This window comes from Lagenorhynchus albirostris, chromosome 16, assembly GCF_949774975.1.
Source record: "Lagenorhynchus albirostris chromosome 16, mLagAlb1.1, whole genome shotgun sequence".
NCBI lineage: Eukaryota > Metazoa > Chordata > Mammalia > Artiodactyla > Delphinidae > Lagenorhynchus > Lagenorhynchus albirostris.
The window spans coordinates 7,107,032-7,120,685 of record NC_083110.1 but is presented as its reverse complement, the minus strand read 5'-3'; the positions used below and the strand labels follow the sequence as shown (position 1 = coordinate 7,120,685).

The 13,654-nt window shown below is 34.2% G+C and overlaps 1 protein-coding gene across 3 annotated transcripts in view; it reads left to right on the top strand.

Annotated features, from left to right (window-relative positions):
- Positions 1 to 13,515, top strand: part of ERO1B (endoplasmic reticulum oxidoreductase 1 beta) — a 62,355-nt gene extending 48,840 nt beyond the window's left edge. For 2 of the 3 annotated variants that reach the window (XM_060126301.1, XM_060126298.1), the window contains 6 exons: positions 1,703 to 1,795; positions 1,907 to 2,153; positions 3,191 to 3,260; positions 5,455 to 5,541; positions 6,532 to 6,665; positions 11,436 to 13,515. In XM_060126301.1, the coding sequence (XP_059982284.1) occupies positions 1,703 to 1,795; positions 1,907 to 2,153; positions 3,191 to 3,260; positions 5,455 to 5,541; positions 6,532 to 6,665; positions 11,436 to 11,496 (692 nt within the window). In that variant the 3' untranslated portion in view covers positions 11,497 to 13,515. Of the gene's footprint in view, positions 1 to 1,702; positions 1,796 to 1,906; positions 2,154 to 3,190; positions 3,261 to 5,454; positions 5,542 to 6,531; positions 6,666 to 7,118; positions 7,937 to 11,435 lie in introns of those variants that run through there. The other variant, XM_060126300.1, reaches the window with a different exon arrangement.
- Positions 13,516 to 13,654: the final 139 nt, after the last annotated feature.

The following is a 13,654-nucleotide window of genomic DNA, read 5'->3' as shown; positions in this document are numbered from 1 at the left end:
AGGTCTACTCCTTCCTTCCCTCTTACCACCCATCCCCTTTTAGGTAAGGGGCTTTGTGGGCTTTGCAAATTAGAATTCCCTCCTGGTTTTCATGTTCTCATTTTTAGGCATATGAATTTTCATGAGCTTTGCTTTGCCTGTTTTCCCTTCTCTTGTCTTTAGATATTTTACTGCTTAGAGAAGTAGGTTGGAAGGAAGAGGAAGTGAACTTCAAATCTGATCATTTTGGTACTTGATAACAGATTTGATTAAAAGTTTTACTAGAGAAGTTAATACCTAATGTTTTATCAAAGTTATTCATATTGTTTATATCCCTTGTTACCATAAGCATTCAAATTTGGCCATATACTTTTATGAAGAAGCCACAAAATAGAACTGAATTTCTACCTTTTGGTCTCTATCCGTGGTGATGAGAATGTTCTAGGAAGAATTTTGAATTAGGGAATGAGATCTCAAAATAATTATTTTTTCCTATTAGAAGCTACTTGCTTCAGAGCCATCTATGGTAGAACATAAACGGAAAGTAAGTTGAAGATCTAAAAGATCCTGAAAGGATGCAAAGTAAGCCACATGCATACTCTTAAAAAATCCTTCAGCATATAAATGAGATTGTTTCTTAGTTTCCACTGTTGAAGCCCATTTTTCCCCATAGGGAGAGTAAAAAAACCAAAAAGCAAAAAAGACAAAACCAAACTCTGTTGGGTGGTAGGAAAGGGGAAAAACTAATTGTTCTGCGTCTAGTGTGGATTCTTAAAACTTTTTGCATTTTTATCTATTTTTAAATTTTTCTATAAAGAAAATTTCCTAAAAATGTTTCTCTTTTTTCATTGTGGTAAAATGTACACAGTATAAAATTTACCTTAAGCACTTCAGAATTTATTTAATAGCATTAAGTTCATTCACAATGTGTATTACTCTTATAATAGAAAATATTTTTAAATGGAGGCGGGGGTTGGATAGGATGGCAAAATTATCTTGACCTCTGTTTTGAGCAAAAGCCTCTGTGGCTTAAGAAGGCTACATAAAATAAGTTTCCATCACATTACTGAACTCCATCTTGATATGGTTTTACTCACATAGTAAATAATCAGCACACATTTTTTTTTTTAATTGGCTGAAACTCCTGGATGTCTGTTTTCCAAGTTTTTGCTCCTTACCTGTGGAACATACAGTTAAGTAGAATTAGAGAATTCCAAGGCAAAGGATTAATAAGAACCACTAAAGAATCTGGAGGAAGGAGAGAAACAGAATTCAGTCTCTTCTTCCTCCACTAACAAGTAGGTTCAAATAAAGAACATCTATAGGGAAGGGAAAAGGAGAAACAGCTATTGTTACGCCAAAGCAGTGACTTTATATGTGCTTTAGTTTAGCCTAAACCACAAAAAATCTGTGCTGTTGCCTTCTGGGCAACATGAGGACTTTTCCAAGTGCATCCATAGTGTTTGGACCTCCAGTAGCCCAGACATTTGTATCTTATTCTGCACTAAGTTATCATACTCAGTTAACTCCATTCTGAAGTCAGAATCTTATTTTATCTTCTAGTGATAGTATCTCAATCTAATTATTTTATATTAGTCCTTGATTTGTTTTTAATGTCCTCGAATGTTAACTTTAAAAATAAGCCCATGTACCTAATCCTGTTGATTCAGTATTTTTGTTATCTAAATGGATGTGATTTCTTTTTCAATATTTTTCTGAATAGGTTTGTGTTTGGAGAAAAGAGTCTTCTATAAGCTTATATCGGGACTTCATGCTAGTATCAATTTACATCTATGCGCAAATTATCTTTTGGAAGGTAATCAGATTTTTTCTATTAGTATAAAAATTGTTGGGGAAAATACATATTCTCTATAGAGCAAAAATCCCGTTTATTAAGAGTGTATAATATATTTCCCTTTCTCTTTAGAAACCTGGGGTAAACCTACCTGGGGACCTAACATGAAAGAATTTAAACGCCGCTTCGACCCTGTGGAAACCAAGGGAGAAGGCCCAAGAAGGCTAAAGAATCTGTACTTTTTATATTTAATTGAGCTTCGAGCTTTATCAAAGGTGGCCCCTTACTTTGAGCGCTCAATTGTTGATCTTTACACTGGAAATGTAAAAGAGGATGCTGACACAAAAACCCTTCTACTGAATATCTTTCAAGATACAAAGTAAGAGTTGAATTGTCAGTGATCTGAAATTCTCCACTTTGTAGTTGAGTGAGGTAGTTCTTGAAATATTGATAAAACAAAAACTGACTCCTGAAAGTTAGGAAAAGGGAGAATTAGAACTGAGAAGGAAAGTGTTCCATAGAATGGCAGCATTTTAAAAATATTTCTGAAAATGTTGACTGAAAAGCGTCTATAAAGCTTTGTTGCATAAACTTTCACACTTGAGAATAGGCTGTATTTTTTTTTTTTTTTTTTTTGCGGTACGCGGGCCTCTCACTGTTGTGGCCTCTCCCGTTGCGGAGCACAGGCTCCGAACGCGCAGGCTCAGCGGCCATGGCTCATGGGCCCAGCCGCTCCGCGGCATGTGGGATCTTCCCGGACTGGGGCACGAACCTGTGTCCCCTGCATCGGCAGGCGGACTTTCAACCACTGCGCCACCAGGGAAGCCTCTAGGCTGTATTTTTAAATATAACTTTAAATTTTATGTAGTACCAAAATTTAATGCTACTTTAATGTTCTTTCTACCAATATTGTATTCTTCCAGTTGCTACTTAAATTCAGATGGTAATAGGTGCTAGCATAAAGTTAGATTACCTAAGAGGACATTAGCCTTACGTTCTACAATATAACCTTTAAAAGAAAATCCTGGGTGTATAAAACTGCACTTTACTGATTGTTAAAAATGAGCACAGAGGAGAGTTGGGTTAAGAAATGTCTAAGGTAAATTATGCATTAAATTTTTTAAAATGTTTTAAAATGTTAAAGAGTTTTGTACATTTTTTCACACAGATTGTTTTTAGTTAATTTTTTAGGTTATTTTTGTCACATAATTTCTTCAAAACATTACACTCTCATAAATTACAAAGCCCTCTTTATCTTGCTTTACTCTTTGATTGAATAGTTTAAACTCTTTGCCACCTTCCCACATTACCAAACCTTACACATGAGTATCTGAATTTTAAATATTTGTAGAGATAGAAAATTCTACCAGAGCTTGAATTTTTCATCTGTAGCTTATAATATTTTCATTTCATTAGGTCCTTTCCCATGCACTTTGACGAGAAATCCATGTTTGCAGGTGACAAAAAGGGGGCCAAATCGTTAAAGGTAAAAAGTTCTTGACTGGGGGACCGGGTGGGGAACAGTTTACTGGTTGTGTTTTAATCCTGTTCATCTAAACTTTCTTTCCCAGTTCACCATCTTGTTGGTCTGATTGGATTTTACTATAAATGATACAAAAAGCTCTTTCTCAATTCCTTTCTCCTTTCTAGTTTGCCCAACTGCTTAGTGAATCCTCAGTCATACCTCTGACGAATGACACCTTTGTAAATGTCTTTTCAAAAGGCATTATTTTGAAAGTTTTCTTACTTTATTTTCTTTCATTTACTTATTGCTGTTTTGATGCGTCTTAAAAAAATCATGCACTATTAGCCACTTTGAAGGCAGTAAATAGTATATTTTCTAATGTTTACTTTACAAAATGTTACAGTTTTGAAACTATTATGTTTTTGTCCTAACGGACTAACATATAAGGCAAAAATTACCTGTTGACCTGTGATGTCAGAAGGAGACTATATTTTAGGAACATTATGCAACTTGATGTTACAGGCACTTGGTTTTCATTTGCTTACAGTAATTAAGGAATATATTGTACCCTTACAGTGTTCATAAAAGTATTTGAAATTGTCTGGCAAATAGTCTTCTACCACAGCTCCACAATTTTTTATATGCGATTCTGAAATCCAAAAAGCTCCAAAAACTTGAACATTTTTCTTATGTTTGGTACAAATTAATTTGTTAGCAAAACCTAACCTGAACTGGTGTAAGGATATTTGTAATGTTTTTTAAAAAATTCTGCTTTGTATGAATATTCTTACATTTTGTTGCAAAAACAGTCATGTATTTGATTACAGGGTGTTGCCATACACTCTGGTGGGGTGTTACGTAATATATAGTGTGTGTACTACATTTCTAAAATCTCAAAAATTCTGAATTCTGAAACACATTTGGCCCCGAGATATTTTAGATGTGGATATGCTACAAGAATGAATACATTAGTAAGAGTTCCTTGGTATTTCTGAAATGAAGTAATTTAGCCACAACTATGTTTTAGTTTTGGAAGGTCGTTTTGTTTATGGTTGTTTTAGAGGTATATTAGTATGACAGTATTTAACATAATGCTAATTCATTTTTGTAATGCTTCCTATTTTCTTAGTGTTTATACAAATATTATACTTCTGATCAAGACAACTATAATTACGTATCTTTTTATAGATGAGGAAGGTAAGACTGAGAGCAGAGTAAGGTTTCACAGGTAGCTTTCAAGTTATAAAATGCTGGAAATTTGATTTCCCGTTTTTCAAAGGTGTAGAAAGGAGAATATAAGTCCATTTTTCCATCTGCTCCAAAGAACATGAATTACATGAGAATGGAGAGCAAAGGAGTTTTTGTGTTCTATTTATGTTGTGTTTCTTTTGGCCAGGGTATTGATTCCTCCAAACTCTTTAAGTTTTTGGGTGACTCACTCCAGCTCTTTGCAATAAAATGTTTACCTCGGTGCAATAAAATTATTTTTATTTTCTATGTTTGCCCTGTGAAAAAGATGAGGAAACTTCCTCTTAGCTAGCTTTGTCCTCAGAGAAGGTGAGACTGACCTTAGAGTCACAGAAACCCATGCACAGATGCTCACAGGCATCTTAACTGTGTGGGAAACTAATACAGCAAAAGTCAAGGATCCAGTAAGCAAGTGTCCCTGGAGAAGCTGCATTAGCAAATGTGGGGGACTTGTATAGCCCTGTGATCATCGGTGCTGATGGGGAATACATGTTATAAACATGGTGTGGTCCTAAGGAGAGAGATACGGACACTGATTATTGTTCTAGGACTAGCTTTCTGATTTAGACTCTCACAAAACAATGCATCAAAAATAAATGAAACATAATACAGATGTATTTACCACTGGTTGTACACAGATATCAAATGGAAGCAGCAATTAAGCTCCTTCAAAGTAAAAACCGTGTATTATTTACTTTTGTGTCCCCTGTAGGGTACATGTTGGTGCTTTGCGTGGAGTGGCCCCTCAATCAAAAGTTTGTTGAATTAATATGTAGAATGAATTTTATAAACTGCTATTAAAGTTAGCTGTTTTATGTGCCGTGTTGTGCTATACAAATTCAAATACTTCATTGTTGAAAAACACAACTCATTCATTAATAAGCTTTAAAACTTCTATTGTAATTCAGACAAATCCAGTTTAATTTTAAATGTCTGATTAGAATGAACATGTGTTCTGCCTTGTTAGGAGGAATTCCGGTTGCATTTCAAGAATATCTCCCGTATAATGGACTGTGTTGGATGTGACAAATGCAGGTTATGGGGGAAATTACAGGTTTGTGTGTTGTCTTCTGTTTTGAAACTATTACTAACCTTAAATTTCTCCACTGAGAAGTTGAAAGTTTTTACTAAAATGTCCTCATTGTTCATTGAATTAGAAATCCAAAGTGTGGTTTTTCTGTTTTATTTATAAAAACAATTAATATTAGACTCTGTGTGTTATATGTGTATGTATTAGGACGTTTTTCCTATTATTGTAGGTTAATGATTTTAGTTTTATTGTATCTGTTTCTGTTGGTACAATCTCAGATTCATTTTTGGAGTTGGTGGTTATAAATAGAGTGTATTGGTATTTTATATACCTATATAAAAGGTAAAATATATAAGAAATTTAATTATCAAACTTTGGTCACTTAGTTTGTATCAATGATCAAAAGAAGGAGGCCCCCTAGTCACAAAATGGGAAAGTTCTGCCCAGCAGGCCCATTTACCTAAATATTTCAGTGTAGAAAGGATTGTGTGACTGTTTTCTCTTTTACGAAGATGATATTAAGTCATAGAAAGTCAAGAGACAGAATTTTTTTAATGGAGGCTACACTGAAATCAGATTTTTCTTTTTCTCTGTTGCTAATAATTGAGAAATTATTAAGTGTAGGTATCACTATACCTATAAACTGATACTTATTTCTAAGTTTTGAATTGTTAGGGGCTATAAAGAATGCTTTCAGAGTTACATATTGAACACTGTAATCCTAATGTGATATTTTCTACGTTAAAAAAAGGCATTTTAGTAATTTGGAATAGTAGGATATGTATCCAAAAAGTGTTAAACTATTCAGATTTCCTTAACAGCTTAGATAAATTTATCATATGCATAATCTGTGAGGAAGTAGAAACTGTGTTTTACATAGTTGAACATTTTGGTGAAAAGTTCAGTTAATATGAATTTCCTGACTCTCATCACAGTGACTGAGTATTCCTTTAAACCTTTATAGCAGTTATTATTATATGAATTTAACTAAAAGTTTATCACTATTTTCTTTAGACTCAGGGTTTAGGAACTGCCCTGAAGATATTATTCTCAGAAAAAGAAATCCAAAAGCTTCCAGAGAACAGCCCATCTAAAGGCTTCCAACTCACTCGACAAGAAATAGTTGCTCTTTTAAATGCTTTTGGAAGGTAAGAACTGTTTTCATAGTGAAGACTTTTGATTCCCCTGCTGGTTTCAACAAACTGCAAAGATCATCTTCTTTGCTAAAGTAGTCTGTTTTGCTTTGTTTTGTTGACAAAGAGGGAGCATTATTGTCATATAGCATCGTACCTGCACTCACAAGCCAGTTTCTCTACAGGTTACAGGAAAAAGTAATAGTTTCAAATTGCCGGCATTTCCCAGTTTGCCTTCTCAATTTTGTGGGGAAATATTCTAATAAAATTCTCTTTAGCTGGTTTTAACTCATTCAAGTACAAGAGCAGGAGTAAGGAGAGTTTGGCTCAGAAGGTGAGGAAAGAAAAAGACGTTAAACCTTTCAGCTGCTCTGTGTCTTAATCTGAGGAGGCATTTTTCTTTCATTCATGCTTCCCCCATTGTTTCCTGTGTACATACATACAGTTTGCTTTTTGTTTATACCACAGATGGTTTCAAAAATAATTTGAATTTGCCTACAGAGATACATGCAGTACCAACTAAGTGAAGAATACAGAAGAGAAGGAAAAGAATCATAGAAAGTCAGAGGAAACAATACTATACTGCCTTGGGGAAAAAGGCAAAGTCAAATCAAGGAAGAATTAAAAAAAGAAAGAAAGAACAAAGTAATACAGAGATTATAATGTTTTCTTAACATGCATTTTTAAGTTAAAAAGAGGCAGTTAAATTAAAAATAAATTAATTGCCCCTTCCCCATCTTAATAGCAAAGATTTCACCTGTTGTTCCCCTGTATTTAAAGATGACCATGTAGGTTGAAATTTCAAACACAAGATAGACGTAGCATGTCCACTAGTAATTGGTGTTTCATGAAAAATTCAGTCCATCCACTTATGAGGCTTTGTAGTAAGATAAAATAGGAGAAGCTGAATTAAATTTAAATTATTTGAAATTTAAATGAAAAAATATTTTAATCAATTTAAACACTTTTCATTGAAGAATAGTTGATGTACAGTATTATGTTACAGGGGTACAGTATAGTGATTCACAGTTTTTAAAGGTTATACTCCTTTTATAGTTATTATAAAATGTTGGCTATATCCCCTGTGTTGTACAATGTATCCTTGTAGCTTATTTTATACATAGTAGTTTGTACCTCTTAACCCCCTACCCCTATTTTGCCTCTCCCCAGTGGTAACCACTAGTTCTCTATATCTGGGAATCTCCTTCTTAAAACGTATTTAAATCTAAATAAAATTAAATTGAGAAAGAAGCAGATGTTAACTTCCTCAAAATTTCTCTGCGTCTCACAAGGAATTATTCACAAATGCAACCCTTCCAGCTAAGTTCTCTAACTAGAGCCTGCTAGTACCTTTTATTGCTCCCTAGAGAGTACTGGACTCAGAATCAGGTCCTAGCGTTCTAGAATCCTGGCCCTGCCATTTACTGGCCGCATGAGCTCAGGTACATCACTCCTTTCTCCCAGTTTGTTTCCTTTCTCTGTATAATGAAGAGGAGTAAAAACCTTTCTCACAGAGTTAACATGAAGATAAAACGAGGTCCTGTGTGACACTTTTAAATCACAAGACGCTACCTGAAGTCCATGGCAGTGGTGGGCGTGGGGATGGTGATTTACAAACACCATTGGATGTTTAGTGCCCCAGTATTTTCAGTACTTAAAAAATTGTCTTATTGTTTTTATGGCTAGACTAGATGTGAGAAACCGTTCTTTTCTTAAGGGTAATGACACTCAGGGTGGGATGGTTACACAAACAAGGTACAGCCTAATTTAATCTCCCTTTTCCTCCCCACGGAAAACAAATGGCAGCCATCTGCTTTTTAAATCTCTTTTAAAATATTCATCTTTCTTTCCCCCTAATATTAAAGTAATTCATGGTCATTATAGAAAATCTGGAAAAACATGTGAAAGTGTAATTTAGAAAATAAATTTAAAAATCACTCATAACCCTACCACCTAGGACGATTTCAACATTTGGCGTATTTTTTTAAAATTAATTAATTAATTTATTTATGGCTGTGTTGGGTCTTCGTTTCTGTGCAAGGGCTTTCTCTAGTTGTGGCAAGCGGGGGCCACTCTTCATCACGGTGCGTGGGCTTCTCACTATCGCGGCCTCTGTTGTCGCGGAGCACAGGCTCCAGACGTGCAGGCTCAGTAGCTGTGGCTCATGGACCTAGCCACATGGATCCGCGGCATGTGGGATCCTCCCAGACCAGGGCTCGAACCTGTGTCCCCTGCATTAGCAGGCAGATTCTCAACCACTGCGCCACCAGGGAAGCCCTTGGCCTATTTTTAATGTGTATTTTCCCACTACTTATACGTGAAAAATTTACGTACGTGTGTGTGTGTGTGTGTCTACATATTTACAGAGTTGAAACCATACATTTTGTATGCTTTCTTATCCTGTTTTACTTGGCATTACATTTAATCATTTCCCAATATTATTAAAATTTTTTTGTGTTATTTTTTCTTTTTTATTGAGGTATAATTGACATACAGCATTGTATTAGTTTCAGGTGTCCAACATAATGACTCACTATTTGTATATGTTGCAAAATGATCACCACAGTAAGTCTAGGTAGCATCCATCACCACACATACAGAGTTTTTCTTCTTGTGATGAGAACTTTTGAGATTTACTCTTTTAGCAACTTTTAAATACATAAGCACTATTTTTAATATAGGCCAATATTCTATTACATTGTGGACATACCACAATTTAGTCATTCTGTTATTTCTTAGTTGAATTTAACTGTTTCCTTCATATGTATTCTATACATTTCTTACTTTTTCCTTAAAAAATATTACAGTTCTTAATAATTGTTAATGAGATATGTTCATTGTATCTTCCACCTGATTATCAGTCCATTTAAATAATAAATGATTTTGGCTGCACTAACACAAAAAATTATTGTGTTACATTTTGGGAGGGTTTGTGCATTTGTTCTTGTTAAGTGAATTGGTAGTTTTCTTGGTCTGACAACCTATATAATACAATTCTGCCTCAATTAGGGCAGCTAGGACAGCATTGCTTTGTCATGTGATGCTAGTGGGCAGAGACATACAGTGAGCATTGTCTTTGGTTCTGGCCAAGGAGGGCTGGGAAATGTGGTTTCTTTATCTTGAATACTCTGCAAATGTCTTTCCTACACTAACAGCCATTTTTTGATGGTTTCAACATTTATATCAAAGGGCTTATTTTCCAGGGAACAAATTAATATACCTGTTGGCTATTAAAATATATTTTAGTATCCCTCTAAAAGTACCGGTAAAGCAGTAGGTAAATGCAGGTACACTCTGTGCCTTCCTGTGTCTGTCTTAGAATAATAATAGGGAATGTGGAAAATCTCTCTTGTGTAATAAATTGTGAGGTCTGGAATGCATCTTCACAGAGATTCTGGTCCCATATAGTGCTGGCGAGTTTGTACTCCCCGCGTAAAAGGTAACCTATGGTTAATTTGTATGATAACCTTTGAGTTTTCTGACACTCTCCATTCTGTATCTAAATCAGACTTTGAGCATACTTTTTTCATTGTTTTTTTCAGCTGCTGCTCTTTACTAAGCTCTCTTTTCTTTAGTTATGGACCTTGGTTTCTACCGTATCTTCATATGTATTTTGATAGGTTTTTTTAAAAACAGGTACTTTGAGGTACAGCATATGATTTTACACATTTATTTTGTTTAATAATCATAATGTTTTTTCGTAATAAGTAAACACTGTTTCAGTCCTCTAATATTCTGAGGATTAGAGTAAGAATTCATTTTCTGTTAATCCTACAGCTTGTAAGAATATAAAGAAAATGTTTTTGAGACCATAACGGACATAGATTTTTTTTGAGAGGACATATGGTCTTGGGATCTGATGAACTGGTTAGAACCCACCTACTCTACTAGCTGAGCAGCCCTGGGAAAATTACTTGATTTATTTGAGCCTCAGTTTTCCTAAAATGTAAAATCAGGGTTAATTTTATCTACCTTGTGGAATTTTTTTTAAACAATTAATGAGATTATATCTGTGATGAGCTTAGAACGTTGCTTAGCATACTTTAAGCTCTCAATATAAGAAAAGCTATTATTAAGTTCTTAAAGAAATGAGCTCAGTACTGCATTCTACATTATCTTAAGCTATAGAAAGAAAAACATTAGATTTTTATTGTATCAACCCTGAATTGTACCTAAGGATAATTGAGCTTATAGAATTTTATTTTTATGATTTCCATTCTAGAGTTTTACTTCTGGGTCTGGGCTCAGAAGCATTTCATTCATTTATTCACTCAATAATAATTTATTGAACACTATAAATATGGGTGGATGGAGGGCACAGGGATTCATCAATAGAATAAATAGAACCTGTGCCTTTGTGTTAAAACAAATTAGTGTTTGGGTTAAAACAAATCCGTGTTTGGAGAACAACAAGAAAGAAGCGGATTTGGAGAGTAATGTGCAAAATGAATTTATAAGGCCAATGTAAATGATTTGAGATTCTTTATTGTAATGAATTATCATACCACTGTTCCCATCATTAATCTAGAATCTGTTGATAATATGAAGTAACTGGCTTCCTTTGCCCCTTCTAAACCAAGAGTAACGAACTGCAGCTCTGTTTTGTCAGTCTTTAATAATTATAGCCTACGCATTTAAAAATGGAAGCTTCACTGCTTAGTGTTGTTTACAGCATTTTATTTTCGATTTTGCTTTCAAATTGTAGCCCATATAACAGCATCAATAATTTGAAATGTGTACACATCATATTAGCTGTACTAATATGCTTTCTTTTTTCTCTTGTAGGCTTTCTACAAGTATAAAAGAGTTACAGAATTTCAAAGTCTTATTACAACACAGTAGGTAATAGAGGCTTTTATATGTCTAATTAGAGACATAAAGTGACTGTGTGAAGCCTTTTTAGTCTTGGACATTTCAGCAGAAGGAGACTAATCTTCAGACTTCAAGAATTCTGAACTCTTAAAGAGAAAATTCAGATGTTCACTTGAATATTTATGCTTCTTAATAGATTATCAATTAGAGATATTTGTAAAGGAAGTATATACTTTTAAAACATGTAAACTACACTAATTCTGTATTTAATTCCATGTGTTTCCATCTGTTGAATATTCTGCTATTCCATTTGTTTAGAATTGGCTTTGTGCTTATTCTATTCTTTATTTCCAGCTGTCAAACTTAAATGACTATGTCTCCATCTGAATAATACTGTTAACTAGTCTATTATGGAAAAGGAGAGCTAGGGAGCAAATGTTGCTTAGGGCAGGTATCAGTGACAAAAATTCGTCAGTTATTTTTAAATGTATTTTTAGCCTTGCCTAGCTCTGTGTGTCACCTTCTGTAATATGGAAGTGTCAGCGTGATCAATGACCCTTTCAATGTATAGTTATAACTTAGAATCCCCAAGGCTTCGGTTTCATTGGTTTTTATTGAAGATTTTAGGTGGTGGTTGTTGTGTTTTGCTTTGGTCTAAAGGACCTGCTTCGGCAAAGGTGAATAAGTACTATCCCCATGCTACCCAGCCAGATTTCATGTGCCTGTGGTGGGCTGGCTCAAGAGGATTCTTTAGAACCTGTAAATTAGAACCTGTAAATCAGTTTCTATTGATTGTGTGTTTATTTGCCCCTACTCCAATTTTAGAAATTTTTGTTTAATAAACCAAAAAAATCGCATAAATACTTATTTAACAGTTTCCATCTTGATAAAATTTGAATGGAATTGTATGGATTTATAACACCAAATGAAAACACTATATACACAAAACTTACTATTTTAAAGTAAGCATTTTTAAAGGACTTTATTTCAGAATACAGTCTATGCAATGCTCTTTCAATCTGATTTTCTTTGGTAGGGTATTTAAGTAGATAAATTAATTCATACCTTCTCTAAGCTTCCCCTTTCCCCACCTTTTCTTTTTTAGTTCTTTGTATATAAATGGTACTTCATGTGACTTGTACCAACAGATGACTTCATAAGTCCTAAACTGTCATTTTTTAAACCTAGGATTTAAATATCCTTAATATTTAAAATATTGATTATTTTAAAAGGTGTTAGTATATATAATGTGATTAATTTGGAAGGTTGCATCTGTGTAGAAGTCACGCGGGTATCAGTCTTTCATGAAGTAAATAAGTGCTCTTAAACCCATATCTTATCCTGCCAAAGTCTGAATGTGTTCACTGATGATTTTTAGTGACGTATTTTAACTTGTATTTAGTTGGCTTATCCCTTTTAAAAATACTTAGCCGTCCCTTGGAGGTCTATGGTTTGAGGGAGTAAGATCTCACTATTTAATTATTTTCTTACCCCATTTCTAACCTTTATAGACCTGGAGTTTTCATTTTGTTGTTGACAGTGGTGGTATTTCTTTTAAGTTGAATAAAACAGGCTGACTTGGTTGGAGGCTCCTCTACTTTTTCCTTTCATTTTTAGGGATGCAAGTTATTGTCTGGTGGGAGAGGGGGACCTTCAGGTAAATTTGTCTAAAAAGTGAATATCTAAGTAATCTTGCTGGTAAATTAATAAGAATTATTCTTAGTGTTTTTCAGAGTCTAAGAAAATGTGAATGTTTTGCACTTTGTCTATTATTACTGTAAGTTTAAAAATCTTTTTGGTAGTGTCACTTCATCGTTCCCTCAGTTAAAGATAAAGGCTATTATTTAAGCTCTGTTTCCTGGAGAAGATCTTTGGTCATTTCCATTTCTTGCTTCTTTCCTTTACTGTGATTTGTTTCAAGATTAATTACAATTGTGTATTAGAGTGAGTTCTAGGATTAAAAGATCTAGTTAGGGTAAAAAGTTCTTTTAAAGGTTTTAACAGATCTTTCACTACCAAGAAAATAAACAAATGAAGTATTCTTAAGCTGAAATCTATTTGATTAACTTTATTTTACCATAAATTAGATTGTGGCGGGCAGCCTACATTTTTGTGTATGTGTGTGCTTTTCAAATGAATGTGTATGTGATAGGAATCTTTGTTTTGCGAGCCTGGTGATGTTTTATGGTCCT